The sequence below is a fragment of the Molothrus ater genome, chromosome 19, assembly GCF_012460135.2.
Source record: "Molothrus ater isolate BHLD 08-10-18 breed brown headed cowbird chromosome 19, BPBGC_Mater_1.1, whole genome shotgun sequence".
Classification (NCBI taxonomy): domain Eukaryota; kingdom Metazoa; phylum Chordata; class Aves; order Passeriformes; family Icteridae; genus Molothrus; species Molothrus ater.
In genome coordinates this window covers 3,089,475-3,115,926 of record NC_050496.2, presented here as the reverse complement: position 1 = coordinate 3,115,926, position 26,452 = coordinate 3,089,475, and the positions used below count along the sequence as shown (strand labels likewise).

Below are 26,452 nucleotides of genomic sequence, written 5' to 3'. Positions count from 1 at the left end.
TGTACCAGGGAGGTGAAGGAGGTGACAGACAGACAGACAGACTTGGTGGCAGTGTGTCCCTGCTGCAGCTGGATGTTAAATCAGAGATCACTGGAGCTGTTTGCTCACTCTGGGAGGTGAAGGAGGTGGACAGACAGACAGACAGACTTGGTGGCAGTGTGTCCCTGCTGCAGCTGGATGTTAAATCAGAGATCACTGGAGCTGTTTGCTCACTCTGGGAGGTGAAGGAGGTGACAGACAGACAGACAGACTTGGTGGCAGTGTGTCCCTGCTGCAGCTGGATGTTAAATCAGAGATCACTGGAGCTGTTTGCTCACTCTGGGAGGTGAAGGAGGTGACAGACAGACAGACAGACTTGGTGGCAGTGTGTCCCTGCTGCAGCTGATGTTAAATCAGAAATCACTGGAGCTGTGTTTGCTCACCCTGGGAGGTGAAGGAGGTGACAGACAGACAGACAGACTTGGTGGCAGTGTGTCCCTGCTGCAGCTGGATGTTAAATCAGAAATCACTGGAGCTGTTTGCTCACCCTGGGAGGTGAAGGAGGTGACAGACAGACAGACAGACTTGGTGGCAGTGTGTCCCTGCTGCAGCTGATGTTAAATCAGAAATCACTGGAGCTGTGTTTGCTCACCCTGGGAAGTTAAGGAGGTGGCAGACAGACAGACAGACTTGGTGGCAGTGTGTCCCTGCTGCAGCTGGATGTTAAGTCAGAAATCACTGGAGCTGTGTTTGCTCACTCTGGGAGGTGAAGGAGGTGACAGACAGACAGACAGACTTGGTGGCAGTGTGTCCGTGCTGCAGCTGGTGTTAAGTCAGAGATCACTGGAGCTGTGTTTGCTCACCCTGGGAGGTGAAGGAGGTGACAGACAGACAGACTTGGTGGCAGTGTGTCCCTGCTGCAGCTGATGTTAAGTCAGAGATCACTGGAGCTGTGTTTGCTCTGCAGGTACCAGCGTGGCTGTCGCTCCCTGGCTGCCAACCTGCAGGCTCAGGGCTCTGCTGTGCAGAACCAGAAGAGAGAAGTTGCTGCTGCTGAAGCTGATGATGATGATGAGGAATATGACATTCCAGCAGAGATTGAAAATGTTGTAGGTGTGTTAAAACTGGAGAGAAGTTGTTGCAATGCTGCTGTTGGATTATGCCCTTTTCTTTTAAATTTAAATTTTACATTTATATACAAATACAAAATTTATATACAAATACATACTATATAAACCTCGATTAAACTTTAAAAATTCTTTACAAATCCATTTCTCACATACTGCAAATTAAACATACATTGGAAAACAATCTGATTGGGGCTAAAAAAGTAATGTGGTGTCTGTGCTAGTGTGAACAGCTGGAAAGACTCTAAAACTTCAGTCTTTGCAGCTAGATAAAATAGATGGTATTTTGTCAAATGGGTCGGATTTCAGCATCTCAATCAGAAACTCAGTAGTGGAGTATTTGTAGTGGAGTTGGCCATGGAGGTATAAACACACTGAAATATATTTTACCAATTTTATCCAGTTATATAAAAGAGATGCCCTGAGCCTTTTACAAATGAATTAAAATTTATAATGAGACACACAACAAAAAATGTGTCACATGAAAGCTGAAGAATTATGGCCTAATTTTTAGACTGTGGTAGTATCAAAGGAACAGCATTTGTTTGTTAATATGCAGTTGTACAGCATGTCCTCTGCTAGCTGGCTGGTGGATATTCTCTAAATAAATAGGCAAAAATTGCATCAGAAGACTTTTATAACTGAATAATCTAATGAACCTCTGCAAAAAGCACCATGGCCTCCATTTTGAATTTTTTACAGCACTTAAAATTTCATTCTTTTTCTGTAAACCATTTTGACATATTTCTTGGCTTTTAATTTCAAGTCATACTTATGTGACAAATAGAATAAATCTAGATACAAAGATTTTTATACAACGAGGCAAATGAAATTTGAACATCTTAAGAAAATTTTCTGTTGTTAAATAAGAATAATCTGTTATTTTTGTTTTTTTTAAATCAAATTATTTGCAGAGCAATTGTTGGTTGGCCTGAAAGACAAAGACACCATTGTCAGGTGGTCTGCAGCCAAAGGGTGAGTTTGTTATGGTGATTGTAAGCAATGTATATGAACAATATATAACATGTAAACAATATATTTCTGTCTTGTTTACAGCTTAGCTTAAACAGTATAGAAATGTAGTGTAATCCATGACTGATAATTTGGGTATATTGCCAATTTTGCTATTTACTGCAAATGGCTTTAGCACAGCCTGTGGTGGGTGGGTGCACAGACACGTTTGTCTCTTTTGCTGATGAAAACTCAGGTCAGTTTTTAGGGAATTTCAGGTGGGTTTGGAGGTTTGGAAATAGATGTTCTGGGTAAGACAAGATGTGAAGGGTGCAAAGAAACATTTCTTCAAAATGCTTTTTTTCTCTTTCTCTTTTAAAATGCATTTCTGTGGAGGGTTCACTGCTATGTAGACTTTTTTAAAGTTTGAGATTGTTGTTTAAGGGTATCAGTCTTAGGGCAGTGGGGTGGCATCCTGAAGTCAGGAAGATTCCAGTAACTAATTTTTTTCCTGTAATTTACCAATCAAATGCAGTACTAATGATCCATTGTATGTTTCTTTCTTTTTCTTCTTCTGTAGAATTGGTAGAATAACTGGAAGACTTCCAAAAGAATTAGCAGATGATGTGATTGGGTCTCTGTTGGACTGTTTTAGGTAAAAATCTTATTTCACACTTTACACACATCTAAAACATGTCTGCTTGTGCAACAGGGGGACATCAGTTAGGAAGAAAGGTCTAAAAATCTGTGAATTTTCTTGCTGTCCTTCTCTCAGATTTCAAAATCTTTGAAGGCACAGATGGGCTAAGGGTATTCAATAAAGAAATTATTTCTGGTCCCTCCTAATGACCCCATACTAAGGTAGTGTGCAGGCACTGAAGTTAATTTTAGGAAAGATTTTAAAAATGCCCATTAACTTGCTACTTTAGAGATTCCTGGTGTGCTCAAGCTCATGTCTTGAGTTTAGTGTCCATCCTCAGAAACCCAGCAGAGCTGGAAATGATGTTCTGAGCTTCACCAGAGGTGAGAAACAATCTCTGTGTGAGGGGAGGCTGAAACATGTAGGGAGAGTGAGGAATAAATAGGGTATAATAGAGATTTATGCACTTGGGAATGGTGTGGATGTGCTTGCCTCTAGGTTTTGTGTTACTAGAAGCAAACTCAAGCATCAGGTGGCAGGTTTGGAATAAAGACAGAGTGATGTTATTTAGTTTTTACAGTTAAACTGTAAAAAATTCTTGCCATAGGACCTCGTGGATACTGAGAATATTTACCTGAACAAAAAGTGTGCAGCTTGTCTGCAAGCTTCTCCATGATCTGCCAGAGTTTGGAAGTGTTTTGCAGAGTGAATGTGCTGGTTTTAGACTCTGGCTAAGGCATCTGCCCTTGGCTGTGTCAGAGAGGATTTGGGGCCAGTGGAAACTCTGGTTGGGGCACCCAGAGCTGTGGGATGCTCTTTTGGTGCACTTTAGTGTTGGATGTCATGGCTTTGCATTCCTGTAGAGCATGTAAAGTCATTAAAGAAAAAATCAAACAGGTATCATGTGCTTTTGTTTAATACCAAATTGCTCATCACAGCTGCATTGAGTACCTGAAATCTAAACGAGTGGTTTAGGGCAAACCATAAAAAACCAAAATAACAAAAAGAGTTTCTTTATTGGCAAGAAATGCTGGTCATGAGCAGTTTGTCACTCAGATGTTCCCAGTTTTAAAAAGCATTTTCACATTGGTTGTGAGTACAAATAAAGGATGCCAGCTCAAAGGACAACACATTAGAAAAGAGGAAGGTATAAAGTCTGAAAGACTTGCAAGGAAAGTATCCACTTAGATGATCCCTCACTGTGTTACTGTGATTAATTTAAGAGGTGCTGCTGATCTCAATTATCCCTGGAGCTTCAAAGACCTGTGCTCACTGTGTTTTCTTTCCTTGTTTTTCAAGTCATAGGGATGAGTAATTCAACTAGCAATTGAGTGACCTGCTTTCTTCAGAAACACCTGGGAACAAATGTAGGCAAGGACAGAGAGAGCCTCTGTTGGAGTCTTTGCACTAAATATCTATTGACCAAAACAGGAATAAAGCAGTTGCTCGTCAGAAGCACTCTGTTGTACTTGTTGGGATAAGAGGAAAGGATTTGTTCTATGTACACATATCAAAGACAAAAGTCAGGGAAGAAATGAGTGATGATTTTTCACAGTGTAGTGAGATTGTCAGCACAGTTCCACTGGGGTATGAGCCTTGTGTTGTTCAACATACACATAAATAATCTGGAAAAAAGGGGAATGAGGGGCTGAGGAAACCAGCTGATATTCAAAGTTGATTTAATGTAGTGAGAGCTGAAAGTGGCAGGAAGGAAAGTGTTACAGAAGCCCAGGTGAGGTACTATGACAGTAAATGTCATGTAAAACATAATGTCTAATGCATGCAAACTGATGTACTTGGGGCAAAATGCTGCTCACTGTCAAAGCCCTGGAAGCCACTGATCTGTCAGAGTGTGTCAGGGGAGCACTCAGCAGCTGGCAGGGAAAACAAGAGAAATGTTGGAAATGATGAGGAAAGGAAGAGATGAAACTAAATCACTGAGAAGTGGTTTAACTGATGGGGTGTTTTACAGGTGGGAAGGAGAAGCGGAGGGGTGGGATTTGCTGGATCTCCACTGTAAATAGGCCAGAAGGAGGGAGAGGAGAGGCTGTTTACCATTCACTCTCCCTGGTGCCAGAGCAGGGGAGCAGCAGGAAGTGCATTTCCACACAGTTGTAATTAACCAGTGGAAGTCATTGCCACGGGATGTTATGGGAGCCAAAAGTGTAAAGGGAGTTCAAAAAGGGATTATCCAAATTAATGGAAGAGAGTCCCTTCAGAGGTTATTAAATAATGAATCTGGCTCCAGCCTCTGGTTGAGCTGTCTCTGTGCTGCTGCTTGCCAAAGCCAGGGGGGCAAGAAGGGGATGAGGGTCCTGCTTTTCTCTGGCTGAGCACCTGCTCTCAGAGCTGCAATTCAGAGATGGTGTTGGGAGAAATGAAGCTTGGATCTGACCTAGCCTGGCTGTCCAGTGTTTTCTTCTCAGATTCCTACTCCCAGTGTAATACAGAATGAACTCTGTTCAGATGTAATCCTGCAGCATGCCACCTTTCCTCTTTTCACTCCATTACTTACTATTTGGGGTTTTCTTCTCAGATTCCTACTCCCAGTGTAATACAGAATGAACTCTGCTCAGATTTAATCCTGCAGCATGCCACCTTTCCTCTTTTCACTCCATTATTTACTATTTGGAATCTCTCAGATTCCTACTCCTAGTGTAATACAGGATGAATTCTGATTTAATCCTGCAGCTTGCCACCTTTCCTCTTTTCACTCCATTATTTACTATTTGGAATCTTAGATTCCTACTCCTAGTGTAATACAGGATGAATTCTGATTTAATCCTGCAGCTTGCCACCTTTCCTCTTTTCACTCCATTATCTGCCAGCCCACTATAAATTATTTACCATTTGGGGTTTTTTGCTGTGTTCACTGCAAGTTTCTCTCGTTGATGTTTTCTAAAGGTGGATAAAACCCACTATTTGCTTACTTCATAAACTCTTGTAATGGGTTTGCTGGGAATTGCCATTTGAACCTCTTGTGCAAGTTAAGGGCTGCATTTGGCACTAAACTCATTAATTATTTTGGGTATGTTCTGTAAATCTTTTGCCCATTTACTAGGAAGTTGTTTTCCTTTTTTCTATGAGTTTCAGGTATTGAATCTTCTGTATTGAGTTACATTTATAGTCATAAATGAGGTTTTTGAGTATTTAGTCATATTTATAGCACTGTTTATGTTGCATAAATGGGAAGGAAAACATTTAACTTGTCATTCTTCTATTTTACAAGTCCAGTGGCAGCAATAACACAGTAAGAACATGCTGGTTTGGATTGGGAGTCTTTTAAAATGTTAAGAATTCACCATAAGAAATGAAATCCTGAGAGGAAGGGCCAGTTTTGACCAAACTTGTTCTGGCTTTAGTTTCCAGGAAACAGACACGGCGTGGCACGGGGGGTGCCTGGCCCTGGCTGAGCTGGGCAGGAGAGGATTGCTGCTCCCTTCCCGAATCCCAGATGGTGAGTTGGACCTGCTGACTGTAAGTTCATGGAATAATTTATATTGTTAGGCACCAAATGTGTGGCAATAGACTGGGATTTGCTGATGTGTGAGTGCTGGGTGATGACTGAACCACTGAGTTCTACAGTAAAACATTTGCCCATGGGGATATTTAAGTACTTCTGTCTAAAGCATTGGCTTGGGTGTGCCTTTTTTATACTTAATAAATATTTCTTTCCAAAATGGAATTAATTTCTTGGGGTTTTCTTCTTTCTTCTTCCCTCCCATGTTTCTTTGTACACTTGTATAAAACAATTCTGCTTGTCTCCATATTGTGTCAGTGTCATTATTTAAGCAGAATATATTAAATAATTGATGACTAACTTGCACTTTAAAGCCAGTAGCTTCTGCAGTTTGTTTATAGGTTAAATTTCAAAGGCCAGTTTAATGTAATTTATACATGAAATGTTTATGTTTTAAATGGGTTTTTGAAATAGCAGGATGGAAAGAAAAAGAACAGGGCAGAGGAATTGTTTCTTTGTGTGTTCTGTAGTTTTCAACATACATTGAATTACAGAGATATTAATGTAATTTTGGTCAATGCCATACACACTGGGAATGACAAAAGCACAGTGTAGCAGTTGACATCCACCCTTGGGTGCTTTTACAGCAGTGGCTTGTTCTAGATGGTTCTTTGGGTCCCATCTGGTGCTTCTGTGCTGAACAGAGAAATTAAACACTAAATTTAAAAAATATTTCAAAGCTGATGTTTCATACTAGTAAGTCAGGGTGCTAAATCTTTTCTAGTTTCAAGATGTGCTGTAAAGTGTGGCATTTAGTACAGTTTATTACTCTGTCTCCCTGGAAGGAGTTCATGTCCATTCTTTCTCACATGTGGTGCATGTGAGAAAGTTTGTGCAGGGAGCCTTCAGTTGGTTTCCCTTTTTTCATTACTTTTGCCCTTCCATGATAAAGGTGGAACACTTAAAAACCTTCCAGTTTACAGCTGGGGAATCCTGAAAGGGAAATCCTCCAAAGGTAAATCTGTACTTCAGTTCTGACAAAACCAGAACTGTCCACCTCTGTCAGGGATTCTGGATAACCTCATGACAGATTTTTATTTAATTTGAAGAAGGCAGATCAGATCAGCACTGGAGCTGGCTTTAATAAATAATATTTGTATGGAGATGGGGGAGAATAAATCCTTGAATTCTATGGAAGATCCACCAAAAAGTCTTTTTTCGTTCACTTTAAAGAAATTCAAATTACCAGGGTAAAGAGATACATGAGATATTTTTTTCAAATTGTGGATAATAATAACTGAAGCTTTCTGCTTTCAGAAATGAGTGAGGCACATTGCTTAAAGTAGTGTGAAGAGTGGCAGTGGTGACACATGACTCTGTAATTTCATGTTTGGAAATTAGGCATTTAGCAGCATCTGACCCTAAGGTTGAGGCTTTAATCTTGGACTGGAAAGCACATGCTGATGTACAGCTCAGTACCTCACACTGACTTATGCCCTGCTGTTGGCATTTCAGTTAATTGGGCTTCTTCTGTTACTTCATTGCCTTTTTTCAAACTCACATTGATACTTTTGCCTTTTGATAATGTGAGAGAAGCTTTTCTCTATGAAGGATTATATTAAAGATCAGTCTATCTCTTTTAGTTCCTTACCTCAGAAACTGAAGTTCTGTCATTTACTATTTAATTTCTAAACTTGTTACAATGCTCTGTCTGAGTTGTTGGCTCAAAGCAGCACAGCACAAAACATGAGTTAAAAAAATTCTGGGAATTCTGCATTATGTTGAATGCAGCTCCACTTCCTTGAGTAGGTTTATACCTATTAGTGATGTTCAGGCAAGTGAGAATGCCTCTAACCTGAGTAATGATCAGTGAGAAATGTATACCTGTGGTTTTATGGGAATAATGCTTGTTCTGGGTTTGTTCTCCTTACACTCTACAAATTTACACAGGGATCAGCCTTATTTTAGTTGAACTTTTGCAGCAGTTTGATGTTTGCACAAGCTGGACAGCAGCTTTAAGGCAGAGGGAATTCTGAGCCTCATTGTTTGGAATTAAAAGCAAGGGTGAATTAACCTGTGCAGTGAATTTCCACCACTGAAGAAAGCTTCTTTTGTTTGGAATTGATTTGATCCCAAAATTCTGCTTGCCAACTAAAAATTTTACTAGCAACTTCTTGCTAGCTGTTCTTCAATACAGATAGTGTAGTAAATGTATTTGTGTTCATTAATGACTTTCCATATATTGTAAGTACAGATCACAAGATTTATTTGAAAAATTGCCAGTTTATATACACAGATATAGAAGTAGGAAATAGTTTTATGGCTGTATGTAGAAGGACACAGAAACTGATAGTGAATGATAACACATGCACTGAAACAAGACCTTCACCAGGAGAGTTTGCCTCAGATGAAATAAATTATATAAATAACTTTTTAGGCCTGGAGTTTGAAGGCTGCCCAGTGTCTGTCTAACCTCAGCAAAGCAGGCACCTGGATTGCTTAGTTCTTCATATTTTCAGTGTTGTTTTCAAAGCCATTTACTTAAAGTTGAACATAAACTGCATTTGTTAAACCTGTGCAGGCTTTCTTTGGTTTGACTTGAATCTTGGTCTCAGTCAGTGTGAGAAGAGGTCGCTTACACAGGGTTTGGGGCAGTTTATTTCAAGTGGCCTCTGCCTCTGAGTAAATAAATTTGGGCTGTTGTTCTCTCTTAGGGCAGAATGGCAAAGTGCATCCATACACAGAGCAGTTTTTACAGTATATTCTAAAAAGCCAGTTTTAATCTTAAGCTTGTTTAAACAATGACATAAAAAGGTTTTCAAAGGAAAAAAAAAGACCCCAAATCCCCCCTATTAGATGAAGTTAAGGCTGGAAAAAGACTATGACAGTATGTTATTGAGCAATATTGTTTCTAGAGCTTAAATGTCTTTTATGAAAAGAAGTTGTAAAAGTTATTTTACATCATACAATTGCAAAAACCCCTTGACGATTCATCTGATTTACTTTGGCTTTAGGAACGAATGCAAAAATTCACTCATCAAAACCTGAGCTTGTACAAGGCAAAGTTCAATTACTTAAAAATATTAATATAAAATTATGAACATTATTTACAATGGAGAGATTGAATGTATCTTGTCATGGGCCAAGCCCAACGAATGAGGGTTTGTAGAAATTTCACGATGACGCTGGTAACCAGAAACTCACTGAAAGGAGGAGAATTAGGACACTCTTGTTCTCTTCCTTAAAGTGAAGACTCTGCTGCAGTCATTGGGCCTGACCCTCTTAGCACCTTGCTGGGATTTCGTGGATTCTTTTTGGTTTGTCCTTTTTTGTCCTTTCCCCTTTGGGTTGCACTGAGCATCCTGAGCGTCGGCGGCGGGCTCGGCGGGCGCGCCGTGCCCGTCCTGCGCGCCGTGCCCGTCGCCGTCCAGCCGCGCCGTGCTGGGGCTGTAGGCAGCCAGCTGGCACAGAGCCACAGCTGCTGTCTGCTTCTGCTCATCACAGCTCTCCATGAGCCCCAAGTCTGCAGCCTCACCACGCTGGGCTGCCAAAGGTTTGTCGCAGGCACTGCTGCTGGGGGTCTTGGGGGCGCAGGGCTCCGCTCCGGAGCTCTCCTTCTCGGCGCTCGGAGGAGCGGCGGCGGCGCTGTCGTGGGATGGGCTGTGGAAGGATGTTTTCAGGCTGGATGTGTTACAGGAATCCTTCACTGAGAGGTTCAGGGGCATGTCCTGCATTTCCAGGAAGCTCTGCCTGTCTGTTTTGGATGGGGTTTTGTACAGGTGCTCATGAGTAGGTCCTGTGCTTGTGTCAGGCTTTTTTGAAAGATTGAGGGGGCCTATCCCTGTGTCTTCCTCTGTGTTGGACAGGGAGCCCACGTTGTTCTGGCCATCGGTCTGTGTGTGTGAGTCTTCGTCAGTGACATTGATGCTGGAAGAAACAAGGAGAAAAGAGAATTCACTATCAATTGCTCTTTTAAACTGAGGCTGAGGAAGTGGGCAGGAAGAGGAAAAACTCTAGATTTCTAGGCTAGAAGTCCAACAATTCTGTTGTTTCCCCTTTAAATCCCCAAATACCTTTCACCATACCCATCACTGTAATGGAAGTAATTCCCTGAAATACTCAAACCCATTGGAAGTACAAAAACAAGGTGGAAATTCCTGGTACCTTTAAGGAGAATGAACAGTCTGCTCACTGTAGCACCTGTGTGCTTTGCACAGTTAGTACAGAACAGATTAACTCACGGCTGTAAATCTAAATATAAACAAGCATTGCATGAAATGTGCCCGTCTGTCTTTGTGTAAACCTGACAAGAATTTGCAAAGTGTTATTTTACCTGTTAGGTGAATCCCCTCTCTCCTGCTGTGCCTGCACTCCTTGAAGGGAAGGTGCTTGGTCCGTGCTTTTTCTCACAGGTCTGAAGGCTGTGAAGTTTTCTTCTGATTGCTCATACTTGCCCAGGGATGTGGATGATGACTTGTTGGAGAGGTCAAACAAACCCTCACACGTGTGGCTTGTCTGGGTGAAGTTGGTGGGGCTGGGTCTGCCAGGGGAGCCTGTTGCTGCACTTCCTGCAAGAGGGCTCATTTTGGCATTCTCTCTTTCATTTTGGTCATCCTTGGCGTTACCTTTGGCATGCAATAATGTCATTTCTTTTTCATAATCTGCTTGTTTTTTATGTGAGCTTAGAGGGTATTGTTGGGACGGGCTTAAAGAAGCTGGGTACAGCAAGGTGGTTTCTTCCATCAGATGAGAGTTTTGATCCCTGTTAATACCAGCTACATGTGAAAATCTGTAAAATGGAGGATCTGTTGGCCTACAAAATCCATATGGTATTGGTGGAGTGGAGTGGTACTGTTGGAACAATCGATAGTGTTCATATGCTGATGGATTTAGGGGTTTTGGAAGTGGCCCAGGGTGGGGAAGAAAATGTCTTTGATCTTGTGTTCCATAGACAGAGAGAGCAGAGCTTTCACACTCTGAGCTGCCTGGGAGCAGGTAAGGTGTGTAGATAGCAAGCCGGTGCTCATAGAAATGGGGTGAGTACTCAGGAATCATTGGTTGCATGTAGGGTGAAATGGAACCAAAGCCTTTCGTGGGAGCAACTTTGTGTGGAAATTCTGGGAGGAAAGAACCTGCCTTCCACGGGTGAGCTGGTGCGTGAAACGCGGACTTGGTGTGAAAAGGAGAACTCTTGTTAGAGAGGGAGAGGATTTCAGATGCCTCAGTGATTTCTGGGCCTTTGCTGTCTCGGTGTTCTCCGACGGGAACAAAGGCTGAGGGCCTGACCATGCCCTCCATCAGGGGCTGCACGCTGATGGCGCCTTCTGCTGCAGAGCTGGCAGGGCTTAATTCCTTCGGAATCCCGGGTTTCTGTCCTTGAATTGCAGTGTTTGTGGCCTGGTTTTGTAACTCAACGTTTTCCTTGGCATCTTCTTTTGTAAAAGGATATTGAGGCTTTGAATCGAGGCTTGACAGTCCATTTGTGACAGATTTAGAAGAGGTTGGTTTGACGGCGGATTCCAGCTGGTTGATCTGTTTGGGCTCCAGGGAACTGCCCTTTGGACACTTGATGACACGATCCTGCTCTGACACCAAAGTGATGGAGTTCTTGCAGAGGCCATACTTCATGTGGTTAAAGAGATGGGATTTCTCATTGCAAGTGAAGGGGCACTGGAAGCACTTGTACTTGAATGGCTTTCCCGGTGGTCTTGGGATGTAATGAGGCTTCTTGGGTTTACGTTCTTTGAGGAGACTCATTCTTTTTTCTGCTTTAAACAATTAAATGTAATGGTTCTTTATAAAAACTTTCTTGTGGTTGGCTTCCCTCGGTTGTAGCCTTGTGATGTTTCCGGTTTTTCAGGTTTCTAGAATCCTTCTTCCCAGGTGAGGAGAAGCAGCCAGCTCCTGTGGTGTCTCAGGGAAAAGGGCGCCGGAAAACAAGGCTTTTGCCACTGGTAGTGCAGGAACTGAAACACAAAGTTTAAAATGAGCTTTAGTGGAACATTGGAACCAAACACAAAGTAGTGCCTTGCCTTAAGAGCATTCCCCCTCATACTGCATGTGTTGTGTTACTTGGGTTTTTTAAAACAATAAAAAGCTGGATGTCAGGCTGGAGGTAGATGGGCATTGACCTTTGGCATCCTCCCGCGCCCAAACACAGTCACACAAGTGGCCTAATTTCCAGCAGCAGCACTTGTCACCTGCCTGTGCTGCCGGCTCGGGGGAGTTCTCTTTGAGAGCTGGAGGAACATTCATTGAGAAGATGAAAGTAGAAATCCAGGTGGAGCTGTTGAGAGAGGAGTGGAGTGGGTGGGATGGGAAGAGGCAGGTCCCAGCAGGGGCTGGATGTGGGGCGAGCCTGTTGGGCCGGTCCGGGAGAGCGAGGAGGGAATTTCCTGCTGTGGTGACACAAGGGTGGGGTGCATGGGTCGCTCTTGGGCGGCTGACTGGGCTCTTTCTGAGACTGACCAGCCCCTCTCTTCACTGCTGTGGCGTTTCCCAACAGCCCAGTCTCAATGGATACCTCAAAAGTGCCCAATCTCTCGAAGGATAAAACCACACTGATTTTCTTCCTCTTCCTAATTCAATTAAGAGAAATGAGCGCTGCAGTGTCTGAGTAATGGAATCCTCTGCCTGATAAACACCCCTCCCATCCTCCTGCTGCTCACAGATTGCACGTGGTTAACACAGGCACCCCGGTGTATTAACTCGGGGGGGAAAAGTGTCTGACAGGAATTGATTTCCAGGGGAAGGATCTATCTGCCTTTCTTTGGAAAAAGGAAGGTTGTGGATACTTTATCCAGCCCGGTGATTCGCTGGGTAGATAAGTCGGGAGGGCTTGTACCGGCTTGTTCCATTATGTTCACTGATTCTGAAGGCGTGAGAAACTCTCGCAGTCAAGTTCTCATGATTTTATAGGATGTGTTATGGCAGAGATCTAAAAACTGATGATTTCATCATGAACTACAAGCATCATTATCAAAATGATGACTGTTGCAAAACCACGTACTGTATCTATTGTGTTACCCGAAACTACGGGAATACTAATTGGAAGAGTGACGAGATAGCTCCATTTTTTTTTTTAAAAAAAGCTTTTTTCATAGAAGTTTGAATTCGTAGTATTAAAATACTAAGTTTATGAAAAGAATTGCTGGTAATTATGTGCTGTGAGATTTTAGTTCAAGTAGAGATGTTTTGCATTTCTTAAATCAGAGATTATTTAACAGAAAATGGCAGGCAACTCATGATGAAAACTGAAGGGAAAGCTACAGAATTGCTGCTTGGCTCATCAGGTACAGTAATTCTAGCAAATTGTTTTAAATGTTGTTTCTGATGTTATAGAAATATTAATTTTGTTAAAATAGTTATTGTGAAGGCACCCTTAAAAATGCAAAGCTGCTCTGCAAGTAGAAAAAAGTAATCAAGCTTTTTCCTAAAATTAACAAGTGATTAAATGCGCTTCAGATTAATGAAAAAGGAATTTCTAGAGAAGTAGCTTTTTGTTTTTCAGGTTTTAATGAGGTTGTTTGAGTTGGATACTGATACTGTAAGAGCAATAAGGAAAAATGCATTAGCATGTTAAAGTCTCATCATTAGAGTATGGCTGAAATGGTAGTCCAATAAATTTTAAAAAATAATATATTGTATTTTAAAATATTTTAAATAAATAGCTAGAAGTCCTTTGAAATAGTAAAAATAATACTTTTACATTAAAAAATAAAAAAATGAAATATTGAGACATAGGAGGAGAGGTTGAGATAGGGACCTGGGCTCTTTCTTCTGCCTTAAGTGAGCTTGTTGCACTTATTTTTAACTAATGATGTGTAACTAGCATGGAAAGTTTGTAATGGACTCGGTCAAGTCAGTTTGTACCTGTTATTCTTTATATCTTCTTGGAAGTGCTTGTACTAATTATTCTTGAAAAAAGATATTGTTGTCAAAACTCCATTGCTTTCTTAGCTGAAGCATTTATGATAACGTCTGAATCTGCATTCAGGTGCAGCATTTATAATAAAGGGATGGTAATTAGATTTCCTTGTTCTTCCAGCTTTCCTTTGCTTCATAATGAAAATTCCTGTGTGTCCTGTCCTCCCCCCTCTGACTTTGTACTTGGTATTTAACTTTGATTCAAGTTATTCCTGTTAGACAGAGTATTAACTATCATTTCTTAACAAGATAAAATGCGTTGTTGCAGTTTTAATGTTAGAAATTCCAAGCCTTGGAGCTCCTCTGCCGTGGGTACAGCAGGAGAGCATTCCAACAGCTTTTTATTTCTTTCTATTTAATTTGTTTTGATGGCTCCAGAACCTGCTGCTCCGACTTGGGAGGTGCAGAGAGCAGCTCATTTTAAAGGGTGTTTACCTTTCCTAAACTTAGGTCAGGCCAGCCAGGTGAATGTTTTCTTTCTCTCTTTTACTATTTAATCCTTTTTTTCTCATGGTTTAAAAATGCCAGTAATAAAATATTTCTAAAGTTAGACAAGTAGGATAATTCTTCCTCTGGTCCCTAATTCACAGGAGTGTCTGGCAGAGAGACATATTTTAGCATTAAAAACATAAAAACTATTTGATCACACAGTCAAAAAGGACATTAATAGTTTAAAATAGGTGCAACCAATTAAAACTATATAAATAATAAATATTTATATAGTCCCTATATAAATAATGTTACTTACAGCTGTACAATATATGTTTTGTGCTGCCAAAGTTAGAATTTAGTATTGGAAAGAAAATATCAAAATAAGTAGTTGCTTTTTCCTTTAACTTCAATGCCATCACTTGTGATATCTTTTAAAAACAGGGAAAAAATCTTCAACAGCAGGATAATTTTTACATGACTTTTTTTTCTTAGATTGAGAATTAATTTCCTGTAGACCTGCTTGTAGAAATGCAGACGGTTCTATGTTATTATAATTCTCTAGTTTTGAAATGCAGTAGTGTTATTTATTTATATTTTTATTGAAAACAAGTTATTCAGATAATCTTGATTAAACTCGAGGTTATCTTAGTTGTTTGTTTTTGGCACTAGTAACCTCCTCATGGCTTTCGAACCTGTCGCCCTTTCCAGCCTGAGACTGACTGCTCCAAGTTTCCTTCCTTCTATTTTTAAAAGCAGCTTGTTGCTCCCTCCTTGCCTTTAACCTGTTGGCAGGTTCAGAAAACAGGAATGTAGTTGAACGTTGTGTGTAAATATATAAACAAAAAATGTCCGTGGGGATAAGTGTATACACACATATGCACATGTGTATTCATCCACACAAATAGATATGTGCATATATATCTGCCCAGGTTGTTTTTTTAGGGTTTTAAGTAGTTTAAATTGTTTAAGATGCCCAGTTGATCAAAGAGGAAATTTCAAAATGTCTTTTATTACAAGCAGGGACAGTAATTACATTTCTTTTTAGGACACTACTTCAGCAAAGTACGTAACAGCTGCTCATGCCCACCCCATTATTATTGCAGGCTCCTTCTGGTGATGTGGATCTCTCTGACCAGGAGGACTCACTGGGGTGGAACATTTTGAAGGACATGCTATAATTAAAATATTGTGATGTGGCATTATTGCATAACCCAAGGACATGCCATTGTCACCTACCCAGGGTGTTGCAAGAACGAGATTTGTGAGTTTTATTCTAGCTGAGATTTTTCCAGCGATCAACCACCCCTCCCTTCTAAACTTCCAGGTCCTTGAAACTGAAAGATAAAATTTTAACACAACTGATTGTTAATTAGGAGGAAGCAGGGGTGAGAGGGGTGGGCTGGGAGGGCAGTGTGTGTGTGAGGTGCAGACCCACGGGAACTGCTCTGTGTGTGTGTCTGTGTGTGAGAGGAAGCTCTGAAACACGGATTAAATTACTTGCTTAGGCAGCGTGGATAGGAAATAAAAATCTCTCTAGATACCAAGTTAATAAATCAATGTCTTAATACACTCTAATTGACTAGAAAATAGAAAATGATCCCATTTTCTGCTAAATTTCCAGAAGCTGGAAAAATTAATAAATCAAGGCTGGAGCACATTATCTTTACACAAGCTTTTCAGATGAACCTGACACGACTCTAGGAAGCAGAGCTGGCACAGCAAACACAGCAATTTAAAGCAATATAGCAATATATTAACTCCCCAAATCAAAAAAATAAATAAAAGGTGCTGAAAACCCTTTGCACCCACAAGAGTTAATTATTGTAAAAACTTGCAAGAGTCAGATTTTCTCTCAGACTGAAAGTTTCAACAGGAGAGGGGAATATTTCTGCTGAAAGCTGAGACTGGTGCCGTGAGTGCACCTGCTGGAGTAACCCTGGCTGCTGGGACAGCTGGGAACTGAGCACCTCAGATTTCCTCCTTAATATCAGCAAGGTTTCATTAAAAGAAATTCTCTAAAGCAATGTACTCACCGGGCACCGGGGTGTCCGAGAGCTGGCGGGCGGGCGCTGCGCTGGAGCTGTCACTGCTGGGAGAGCAGTACCTGTTCTCTGCCTGAGCCCTGAGTGAAACTGCAGGAGGCTGTTCCAGGGGAGGGACCTGAGCGTGTAGGAGTTGAGCCCTCGGGGTGTAGAGATGCACCTGATATTACTCCAGCCTGCAGCTACGATTCATTTGTTTGCGTCCACCGCTCTCATTGAGCATTACCTCAGCATCTCCTATCGAAGGCAGCTCCCGTCGCTCCGTGCCCTCCAACAACCAAGTTTTGCTCCCAGCTCTGGTGCCTGTTCCTTTTGCACCGTGGGGTCAGAAGTGGCTGAGTTAACACTGAGGATATTTTAAGTTTTGTACAAGTGACTGGTGGGCAGCAGAACTGACTGTACGCAGGGGGTAGCGAAGCTTAAAAAATAATTTTGCTCATTTTTTGGAGACTGACTTTTTTTATTGAATGCCCTTTGTAGCTTTAATATTCTTGCTCTTTTTTTTCCTTTTTCCTCCCCCCTCTTCATTTTGATTTAAATTTTTGTCCTTCATGAGTCTCCTTTCTGAAGGCGGGACTGAACTAACTCCAAGCTCGCTTGCCACAGGAACCTGCCAAAGCTTGTCTATAATCGACAGCCAAACGTGCAGGTCCTGGAAAGGGAAAGGAGTCACTGCAGGCAGGATTGATTGTCACGGCTCTGTGTTTGCTCAGGACCTGGGAAATCCAACAGGGAAATGGCAAAGTCAACTGCCCACCCGCGGCTAACTGCTGGGGCTGGCTTTAATTGTGGTTTTTTGTTAGAGTTTGGAAATGACAAATTTCAGGGTGCGTGTGCCAGTCACTGGGGACATGGCTGAGCTGCTCAGTGACATGATTTCCTCTCACACACAGGCTGGCACAAGGGAAATATTTTGATACCTGTAGCTCTGTCTAAAAACCATTCCTGTTAATGCATAAGCAAAGGGGCTTTTGGCTGCTAATTCCAATGTTCCAGAGATGCTAAAACTTCTGTTCAAAACTGAACGTGAGAACCCTCTTGTTTCACCCACTGCTGTGTAGATAAGACAGCTGCAGATTACTGAAACTTCAAATGTATTTTATATTTTATATTTTATATTTTATATTTTATATTTTATATTTTATATTTTATATTTTATATTTTATATTTTATATTTTATATTTTAAATGGATTTTATAGTTAGCAAAAGTAAGATTTTTTTGGAATGAAAATGATTAAGGGAATTGTCTGGACAAAACCTGTTTAAAAAGTGGATAAAAGTTGTTTGAAAATCAGTCTTTTAAGACACTTTAAAGCAGTGTCTTAAAAATAATTTTAAAGGTGTTGCCTTTGGTTTGGTGGAATTATTTACAGACATCTACTTCCCTGTGTGGGTATGCAGGTCACCTTGCTTCCTTTTGCTGGGCTGGTGTAACTTTTTGAAAAAAAAAAATTCAAATTATAAACAATCACTAATTTTAAGGCAGAAGAGTGGCTTTTGTGGTATGTTTTATTTTTTGCCGTAATTATTTTTTTATTATTATGTTTCTATAATGCAACGTAGCAGTATAAAAGTGACATATATATATATATATATATATATATATATATATATATATATATATATATATATATCACCATGCTTACTCTTGCTGGGCTGGTGTAACTTTTGGAAAGAAAAATTCAAATTATAAACAATCACTAATTTTAAGGAAGAAGAGTGGCTCATGTATGTTTTATTTTTTTCCTCAGTTATTTTTTTATTATTTTATTTCTATAATGCAGTGTAGCAGTATAAAAGTGATATATATATCACCTTGCTTCTTCTTGCTGGGCTGGTGTAAATTTTTGAAAAAAAAAATTCAAATTATAAGCAATCACAAATTTTAAGGTAGAAGAGTGGCTTTTGTGGCATGTTTTATTTTCTCCCCTTGATTATTTTTTTATTATTATGTTTCTATAATGCAGCATAGCAGTATGAATGGTGTAATATTGCTGTCACATTTCTCTCTAGTTGTTTGTAAATCCTTTGGATTAAGATGGGATAAGTTCTTCCATTTAGTTGTAAAATATTTTGAATAAAATTTTGTGTATTAGAAATTTCTAAGGGAAAAAGGGAGAAAGACTTTATTCAGAAACATCTCTGGAAGAAAATTTCAATTTGTGGCATCTAGAGGAAGCTGTTGGGCTCCCTCAGTTGAGCAGACTGAACTGGCATAACAGACAGTGAGAACTGGAACTTTGATTTTATTTTTTTTAACTTTTCCCCATTGCCTGACCTTGTATTTGGAGGGGAGCTGTCATGTCCAGTTGCTGCAGTGACCCACAGAAAATGTTTTAACCCCAGCTGCTTCCTGGAACTGCTGTTACCACTCAGGGCAGTGAAATCAGCTGCAAGTGAAGCAGAACTGGAAGAAAAAAAAAAAAAAAAACAAACAGCCATGTAAATTCTCCTTTGCTTGGGGCTTGGATGGTATTAAAAACCCAGATCTGGGGGAGAAGATTCTTTGTGGACCCCAGAGCAGGACGATGAGAACTCCTGTTTGTGCAGACCTGTAGAAATACTAAATCATGATTGCAGTGATGTTGTTTCCACACTTGTTTTTAACTCACTTGATCACATCTTGTCCCATCAGTGACCCCAGTCCCTGTTGGTAGCACCTTTTTCATTTACCCGAAAATTTTTCTTTCTTTTACCTGAAAATTTTTCTTTGTTTTACCTGAAAATTCTTCTTTCATGTACAGGTCAGATTAATTAAGAGCACCAGGACTGACATAGTGAAATTTGGATTTATTGATATGCTTCTACCAAGTTGCCTTTTTTTTTTTTTTAAATGTGGTGATTTTTGTATCTCTGTGGGGCTGAACCTTTGGGGTTTTATCTTCTTTGGTGTAGAATATACTTCTTAATCCTATGTTCTTTTTAAAATTCAGTATTAAGTAAGTGTTGTTCAGCTGTAGCAGAATTCTGTCATTCTCTAAATGTTACAAACTTCCTTGTATGGGCTTTTATATGATTTTTTCACTCAACTTTAGCACTAAGCAGAAAACAAAATGTCAATTGCAGAAAATTACATGCAGATGGGGTAAATTTACCCTGATCTGGGTACACCTCTCATCTCATTGCTGTTTTCCCCTTCAGAATTCCATTCCCTGGATGTTCCAGTGTGTGCCAGGTGTTGTTCCAGTCACTTTGCACCTCCACAATAATCAAAGAGTTCTTGCCCTTCTGCTCTGATGCCAGGACTGGCCCTGCTGGTTCCCCTCAGGACTCCAGTGCTGCTCACAAGGGATGGCCACTGGTTTTCCATAATTTCCTGGAATTTTTTCCAGGTCTTTGCACAGAGTGCCTTAGCAATCTGTGAGCTCATTAGTTATTCCAGAGAGCAGCAGGATCCCAGGTAAATGTGGATACTGGTGCACATGGAGGTGGTGAAACTCAGCTTCCCACGTACAAGAAGTGCCTTGGAACTGCAATGTTCACCTGTATCACCTTAATTGTGTCTGCATTTGTGGCTTTGAGTTAGTAAAGTCCTTTTTTCTTTCTGGGATCACTGGAATAGAAGTTACTGAACAATTTGTAAATCCTTCTGATTAAGATGGGATAAATTCTTCCATTTAATGGTAAAAGTTTTTGAATAAAAATTTATGTATTAGACATTTCTGAGGGAAAAAGGGCTCTCAGCATCAGCATGTTTGGGCTGGGTTGTTCCACACCATTCCCAGAAGGGGGCAAATGGATGTGAATGTAATTGCTGGAACTCACCGTGCCCCAAAACATGACGTGGTTCTCCTACAATATTCTCATAATTATTTTTTTCTATCCCATATGAATAGTTATTAGTCTTAATGCTTTTTGAATAACACCTTTGAAATGTGCCTTTGTTTTTCCTAACAATCCAGTCCCTGACTCCAGAGATAGGTCTGGGCAGATTACTGTGCTGGGCATGGGAGCCACTTGTTCAGATTACTGGAGCAAATTACTTGTATGGGAAAAGAATAAAAGCTCAGCATTTAATAGCAACTGCAGATCCCATTTTTAGATATTTATTGTGGCCTGTGCTGTTTGGGCTGGAGCTAGGATGATCTTTCTTTGGGTTCCCATCCTTGCCCTTGGGCAGTGAAACATCTTGGGGGAAGTGGGAAAGAGCAGGAATTGGGACTGTAGGCAAAGGGATGAGCTGTTTATAAGGGAGGGTTTGAATGGTGACTCCTCTCCCTGGCAGCCATTCTCACAGGGATGCAAAATGCACCTTCAGCTTCTGCCTGGTGCTCTGGTTACAGTTCTCTTTCTAAATGTATTCTTTTAAAGGTGATTTTCGTGCCAAATAGTTTTTCCTTTTCTGCTTTAGTTTCAAAGCTTACAGCAGAGATTCTGAGCCAGTTTTCTTGTCTCCATGATAGTTTTTCTGATAGAATCCAGCAGCAGGACCTGAGTTGTGCCATGTGCAGTGCCAGGGTAGATAAACTCATTTTTCTTTGACCTATAACTGTCATGGGGCTGCTGAGATGCTGCTCTCACCAGAGAGCAGGGAGGCATAGAACAAATACTCTCAACATATCGTTAGCTTTCAGTTATTTTCTGAAACATGCCAAATCTTATAAATATTTATATGATTAATATATGTTGTTTAGTATTTCAATACATTTTTAAAGTGGGGAATATAAACCAGAAAATACAACCTGATGTTTTATTTTATTTCATTGAAAAATACTGATGCTCAGCTTGGCTGTTATGGTTTTGCATTCAAAGTTACATGTCACTCACTATTCAGGTGTAAAATTTCAGTTGTTATTAGAGGGGATCATGCAGCTTAATTTGCATGTGGGAGAAACCTTTTTAGCAAAATAGCCTGAAGTTAACTAAAATCTCATGATCTGATGATGGATTGGTGTGCCATTCTACATTTGGAATTGCAGCACCTCAAAACTAAATATTCCTTACTCTACAGTGTATGCTAGAATCAAAAACCTACATTTCAGTGTGGTTTCACTATGATTTCACAGCTTTTGTTTTGTGCTGTATTTGTGGTTTTGTAGGCTTCAGACTATTATTTATAGGGGTTTTTTTTTATTTAATTGGGTGGGGATAAATACTAAACAAACAAGAGAATCCTAGTTTACTTGAATTTCTGGTTTGCTTGTGAAAGGACGTTATTAAAATTTCTCTTGATGACAGCACAGTATAAACTTTCTAGCTAATAAGGTGTGTCATGTAGAGGAACATGAACCTTCCTGGGTGTTCTTAACGTCTTGGTGGTGAGCTGAAGAATGTTCTGGTGTCATTCTCAAGGACTTGCTGAGCTCTGAGTAGTCCCAGGCTCAAATATGATCCATATTAGTATTTCACCAGGAAATAATGCTCACTGTGCAGGATGTGCTCCTGTTCCTGCTATAAAATCACATATGTGTAAAGTGAAGCTTGAAAGCATTTGCATCACTGAGGAGTAAGAAAAGGAAGCCAGGGAAGGCAGGTTGGAAGAGCCCTGTGGTTACACTTTCAGTGACTTTGTGCTTATTTTGGGAGGATTCCAGCAAGGAAGACGTTACTTTTAATCTTCCTGCTTTCTTAAATACCCTTACCCATTCATGAGGAATAGACTGGGATAGTCCACCAGTCCCTTGCTTCTTTTTAAACTGTGGCAACAATAAAATCAGCATTTCAATGGAAGGAAATAATGCTGATGGGATCCAGGGAAATTGGGACATTCAGGAGTCTGGTACTGGTGGGTCGGTACAACTGATCTGAATCTGGAATTTGAATTTTTTTAATGTCAGAATAAATGAAAAGTAGTTATAAAGAGTGAAAAATGTGCAGAAGCAGCTTTAACTTCTTCAGTTCATAACTTACCTTCAGAATAAAAGGAGCATGAAGAAACTGTAAGAAGGAAATAGGGAGTGTTGAAGGTCTGTTAGTGAGGGGCCTGGGGCACATTTGACAGGGGACTTGGCAGGTTAAGATATCGTGGGATTCCATGACAAAATCATGATGCTTTTTACATTTTCAGAGAGATCACACCCAACTCTACCAGTATCCAAAAAGAGCCTGGCTTAGGGACATATTTGTGAACTATTGGTGCTGAATGGTAAGCTCTTGGTTTAAATAGGAAACACTTGGTTTAAATAGGAAACACTGTTTAAATAGGAACAACTTCTCTCAGTTGATGTTTGCTCTCTGTTTTAAAGATATCCCATTGTCAAGTGTATTTTTGGTGAAAAGTTTGTATGAAATGAAGTCTCTGGTGCTGTCAAAGGGTTTCAAATGGACTCAGCCAGTCTCAATAGCAGATACTACAGCTTTAAAGGAGTATCTGTGTAAATGTGACTGCTGTATCTGTGATTTTAAAATTCCTTCAGCTTCTGGTGCCTTGTTGATTTTCTATCTTTCTACCGTTTCAACCTTGTTGATTTTCTGTTATTTTTTTCTTGTCAGTTTGGTTAGAATGGATATGTGCTCTGGGACAGTACCCAGTTTTCTGTTCCTGGTACAGAGAAGGCTCAATCATGTGCTGTTAGGGAGAAAATATTGGATTCCTGTGTATGTTGTCTTTTCATCTGGGAGTAGAGGGAATGGTGATTACTGATAATTATATATAACTAGATATAGTTTAAAAAAAACCCCAAAGTCTCCTTTGTGTAGAAAAACTCTACACACAGTGGACAAAAAGGGCATTTTTGCTTGTACAATCTCACTTGGGCCATTCATGAAAAGAAACCAACAAAAGTGAACTCAGTACTGCTTTCCAGTGCATTTTAGGAGGAGGTTTAACTGAGACTAGGATTTGAATAGTCTTATGGAAATGGATTATGTAGCTTCTTAAACTTGTTTACTTTCTCAATTTTTAAGGATTACCTTCTGTGTTTCATATTCCAGAGTAATAAGTTGTTTGTTATGGACTTGCAGCAGCCAGGGTTGGAGGAGAGGGATGATGAATCAAGAGGTCAGGTTTCTGCACTGTCTGTTGGTCTGTTCTGGAGTGGTGGTTAATTGTGAGGCTTTTGGCAAAATTCCAGGTGCTTTTCATCAGAGATACAGGAAGACGTGGGGGGAGAAAAAAAAAGAGAAAGATCTACCTGTCTTAGGTGGACTCTTTATAAAATAGAGAACACCCAAACCTGAAAGGCTGGTTGTGGAGGAATTCCTTCTCTCTAACACCCAGGTGAACTTTAAAAGTGATGCATGGTCTTGAAAAGAGCCTTTTAAAAAGTTATAATGCCTATGTCACCGTAATAGTTTTCAAATTAGCAAGGAAGCATTATAAATAGTGCAGATTTATTTTTTTTTTTCAGTAGCCAGCAGGTATGAGCAGGAAGAAATGCTGTGTCTGGAGCTGCAGCAGGAAAGGTCCCTCCCCCAGCAGCACTGGGAGATGGGGTAAACATTGAGCAGGGAATAAATGACAATGAATTGCTTCTGGCTTTTTCATGGGGTTTATCTCAGTATTGCACAACTTTAGCCTTAAGGCTGGGCTTTCTTGGGTGATATTTCTTTTCTGACACACACTGTTATGAGTTTACAGAATTTTTATACTCCTTTAGAGTAGGTAATTCATTTGCTCAGTAGGATTTCTCCACAAGCCTGTTCCTTCATGTCTTTAACTGCAGTTTGCTGTTGGTTCAGTCAAGGCAGAGCTCTGTCATATGTACACCTGTGTGAAGAAGGTCTCTGCTCTGGCTTGGGGTGTGATTGGTAGGAGAGTCCCAAAACCACAGAGTGCTCAGTGTTTCAGAGCTGTCCTGGCTCAGCTGCTGCTCTGAGGCCAGCCAGGCAGGGGGCTTTGAGCTTTTAGGACTGTGTTAGGTAAGGATGTTGGGATGGAGTGGCTGGAATCCAGGTCTGGCTGCTTCCTGCTTGGCCCCTGGCCCCTCTCCAGAGCTCTCACTCCTGTCAGCACCAGGGCAATCCTGGCAGAGGAACCTGGCAACCAGAGCCAGTGTCCAGCTCCTGAACTCTGCATTTAAGAACCATGACTGGTATCAAGCAGTCTGTGGGGCAACATCCAGCTGAACCACCACCCCTTCTCTCAGTCTGACAGGCAGCCTTTGCATTCCAAGCTTTGCACCCTGAGCAGCCAGGCAGACAGCAGCCTCTGTGCTGCCCTGCTGTGATTCATCCCTGGAGCAGGTCTGTCCTGTGGGCTGCCTCAGAGAGCTCCATGGAAAAAGCACCACGTGAACATGTAATTAAAGACTCTCTTAATTCATGACGTAGTGAGAGGCTGCAGGGAGGTTGCAGCAGACAGAGCAGCCCTTCAGTCCCAGGGCACAGAGTGCTGGGTTTGTGCAGGTGCCTCTGCCCAGCCCTGGTGGGCTCAGCTCTGGGGGCACCCAGGAGCTTCAGGGATTTCAGCTGCTCCCTCCTCACATCCTCACATCCCTCCTGGCCTGCAGGAGCTCTGCTCTCTTCCTCCTTCCCTGGCAAAGCCCTAATGAGGTCAGCCCTGGGGGCAGGAATGGCAGAGGAGAGGTCACCTGTGGGTGGTTTTTAGGCACTTGCCCTTGGGGATGGGATGTCAGAGCATCATCCCACAGGAACACAGAGAGCTCTGCACATCCAAAACAGCACAGAGAGCTCTGCACATCCAAAACAGCACAGAGAGCTTTGCATGGCCTAAACAGCACAGAGAGCTTTGCACGGCCTAAACAGCACAGAGAGCTTTGCATGGCCTAAACAGCACAGAGAACTCTGCACATCCAAAACAGCACAGAGAGCTCTGCACAGCCAGAACAGCACAGAGAACTCTGCACAGCCAAAACAGCACAGAGGACTCTGCACATCCAAAACAGCACAGAGAGCTTTGCACAGCCTAAACAGCACAGAGAACTCTGCACAGCCAAAACAGCACAGAGGACTCTGCACAGCCAAAACAGGACAGAGAACTCTGCACATCCAAAACAGCACAGAGAGCTCTGCACAGCCAGAACAGCACAGAGAGCTCTGCACATCCAAAACAGCACAGAGAACTCTGCACAGCCAAAACAGCACAGAGAGCTCTGCACATCCAAAACAGCACAGAGAGCTCTGCACAGCCAGAACAGCACACAGAACTCTGCACATCCAAAACAGCACAGGGAACTCTGCACAGCCAAAACAGCACAGAGAGCTCTGCACAGCCAAAACAGCACTGAGAACTCTGCACAGCCAGAACAGATCAGAGAATTCTGCACAGCCAGAACAGCACAGAGAACTCTGCACAGCCAAAACAGCACAGAGAGCTCTGCACAGCCAGAACAGCACAGAGAGCTTTGCATGGCCTAAACAGCACCCTCATTTTCTGATCCCCACTGGAGGCTTTATCCTCCCCATGAAAGAGCCCTTCAAGAGTAGATTCTGGAGTCAACAACTTATATAGAAAATGAGAATAATTCAGAGGTGATTGACAGAATTTTTAAACAAGTATTTATTTCTGGGAATGGGCCTAACCTGAACTTTCTGGTGTTTGCATGCAGTAAATTGATCCAGTAAATATTAGTACAACAGCCCTAGTGAAATTCCAGTTAGGAGCTGCCTCTTTCCAGAGGTGCCATGTAGGAGTGAGAGTGGTCTCAAACCTGATTTTCTGTACATGTGGGAGCCAGAATTGTGTTTTTAGGAAACAACACTCTGCAGATATCTGTAGCAGTGGTTTTCAGAGAATTCACAGAATCACTGGGTTGGAAGGGATCTTAAAGATCATCGAGTCCAACCCAGCCCCAACACCTCAACTAAACCACGTCAACTTTTAAACATGAAGCTGACAAAGAGGATGAACCTTCTACAATGGGTTGGTTTTCATTGAAGAAAATTTTGAACAAAATTGCTACTCTTTGTGTTGAATATGTATCTAAGTTTAAGCTTTAATTCATTAATTGTAGCTGCTCCTGCTGTGACATTGTGCACAGTGCTCCCTTCAGG

At 41.2% G+C, this 26,452-nt stretch overlaps 2 protein-coding genes across 2 annotated transcripts in view; one reads left to right on the top strand and one right to left on the bottom strand.

Moving 5' to 3' along the window:
* Positions 1–26,452, top strand: part of TBCD (tubulin folding cofactor D) — a 125,228-nt gene that overhangs the window by 21,232 nt on the left and 77,544 nt on the right. The window contains exons 11-14 of the mRNA XM_036394383.2: positions 947–1,092; positions 2,021–2,081; positions 2,638–2,712; positions 6,060–6,154. Of these exons, the coding sequence (XP_036250276.1) occupies positions 947–1,092; positions 2,021–2,081; positions 2,638–2,712; positions 6,060–6,154 (377 nt within the window). The remainder of the gene's footprint in view (positions 1–946; positions 1,093–2,020; positions 2,082–2,637; positions 2,713–6,059; positions 6,155–26,452) is intronic.
* On the bottom strand, positions 9,376–11,914 carry ZNF750 (zinc finger protein 750). The gene is made up of 2 exons (XM_036394384.1): positions 10,491–11,914; positions 9,376–10,084 (listed from the first exon to the last, which is right to left on the bottom strand). The coding sequence occupies exons 1-2, from the start codon at positions 11,912–11,914 to the stop codon at positions 9,376–9,378; spliced, it is 2,133 nt and encodes a 710-aa protein (XP_036250277.1).

Coding starts and splice junctions, on each gene's coding strand:
- ZNF750 (XM_036394384.1), bottom strand. CDS start 11,914: ATGAGTCTCCTCAAAGAACGTAAACCCAAGAAGCCTCATTACATCCCA. Junction 10,085..10,490: donor AGAGGGGATTCACCTAACAG/GTAAAATAACAC, acceptor TGTTTCTTCCAG/CATCAATGTCACTGACGAAG.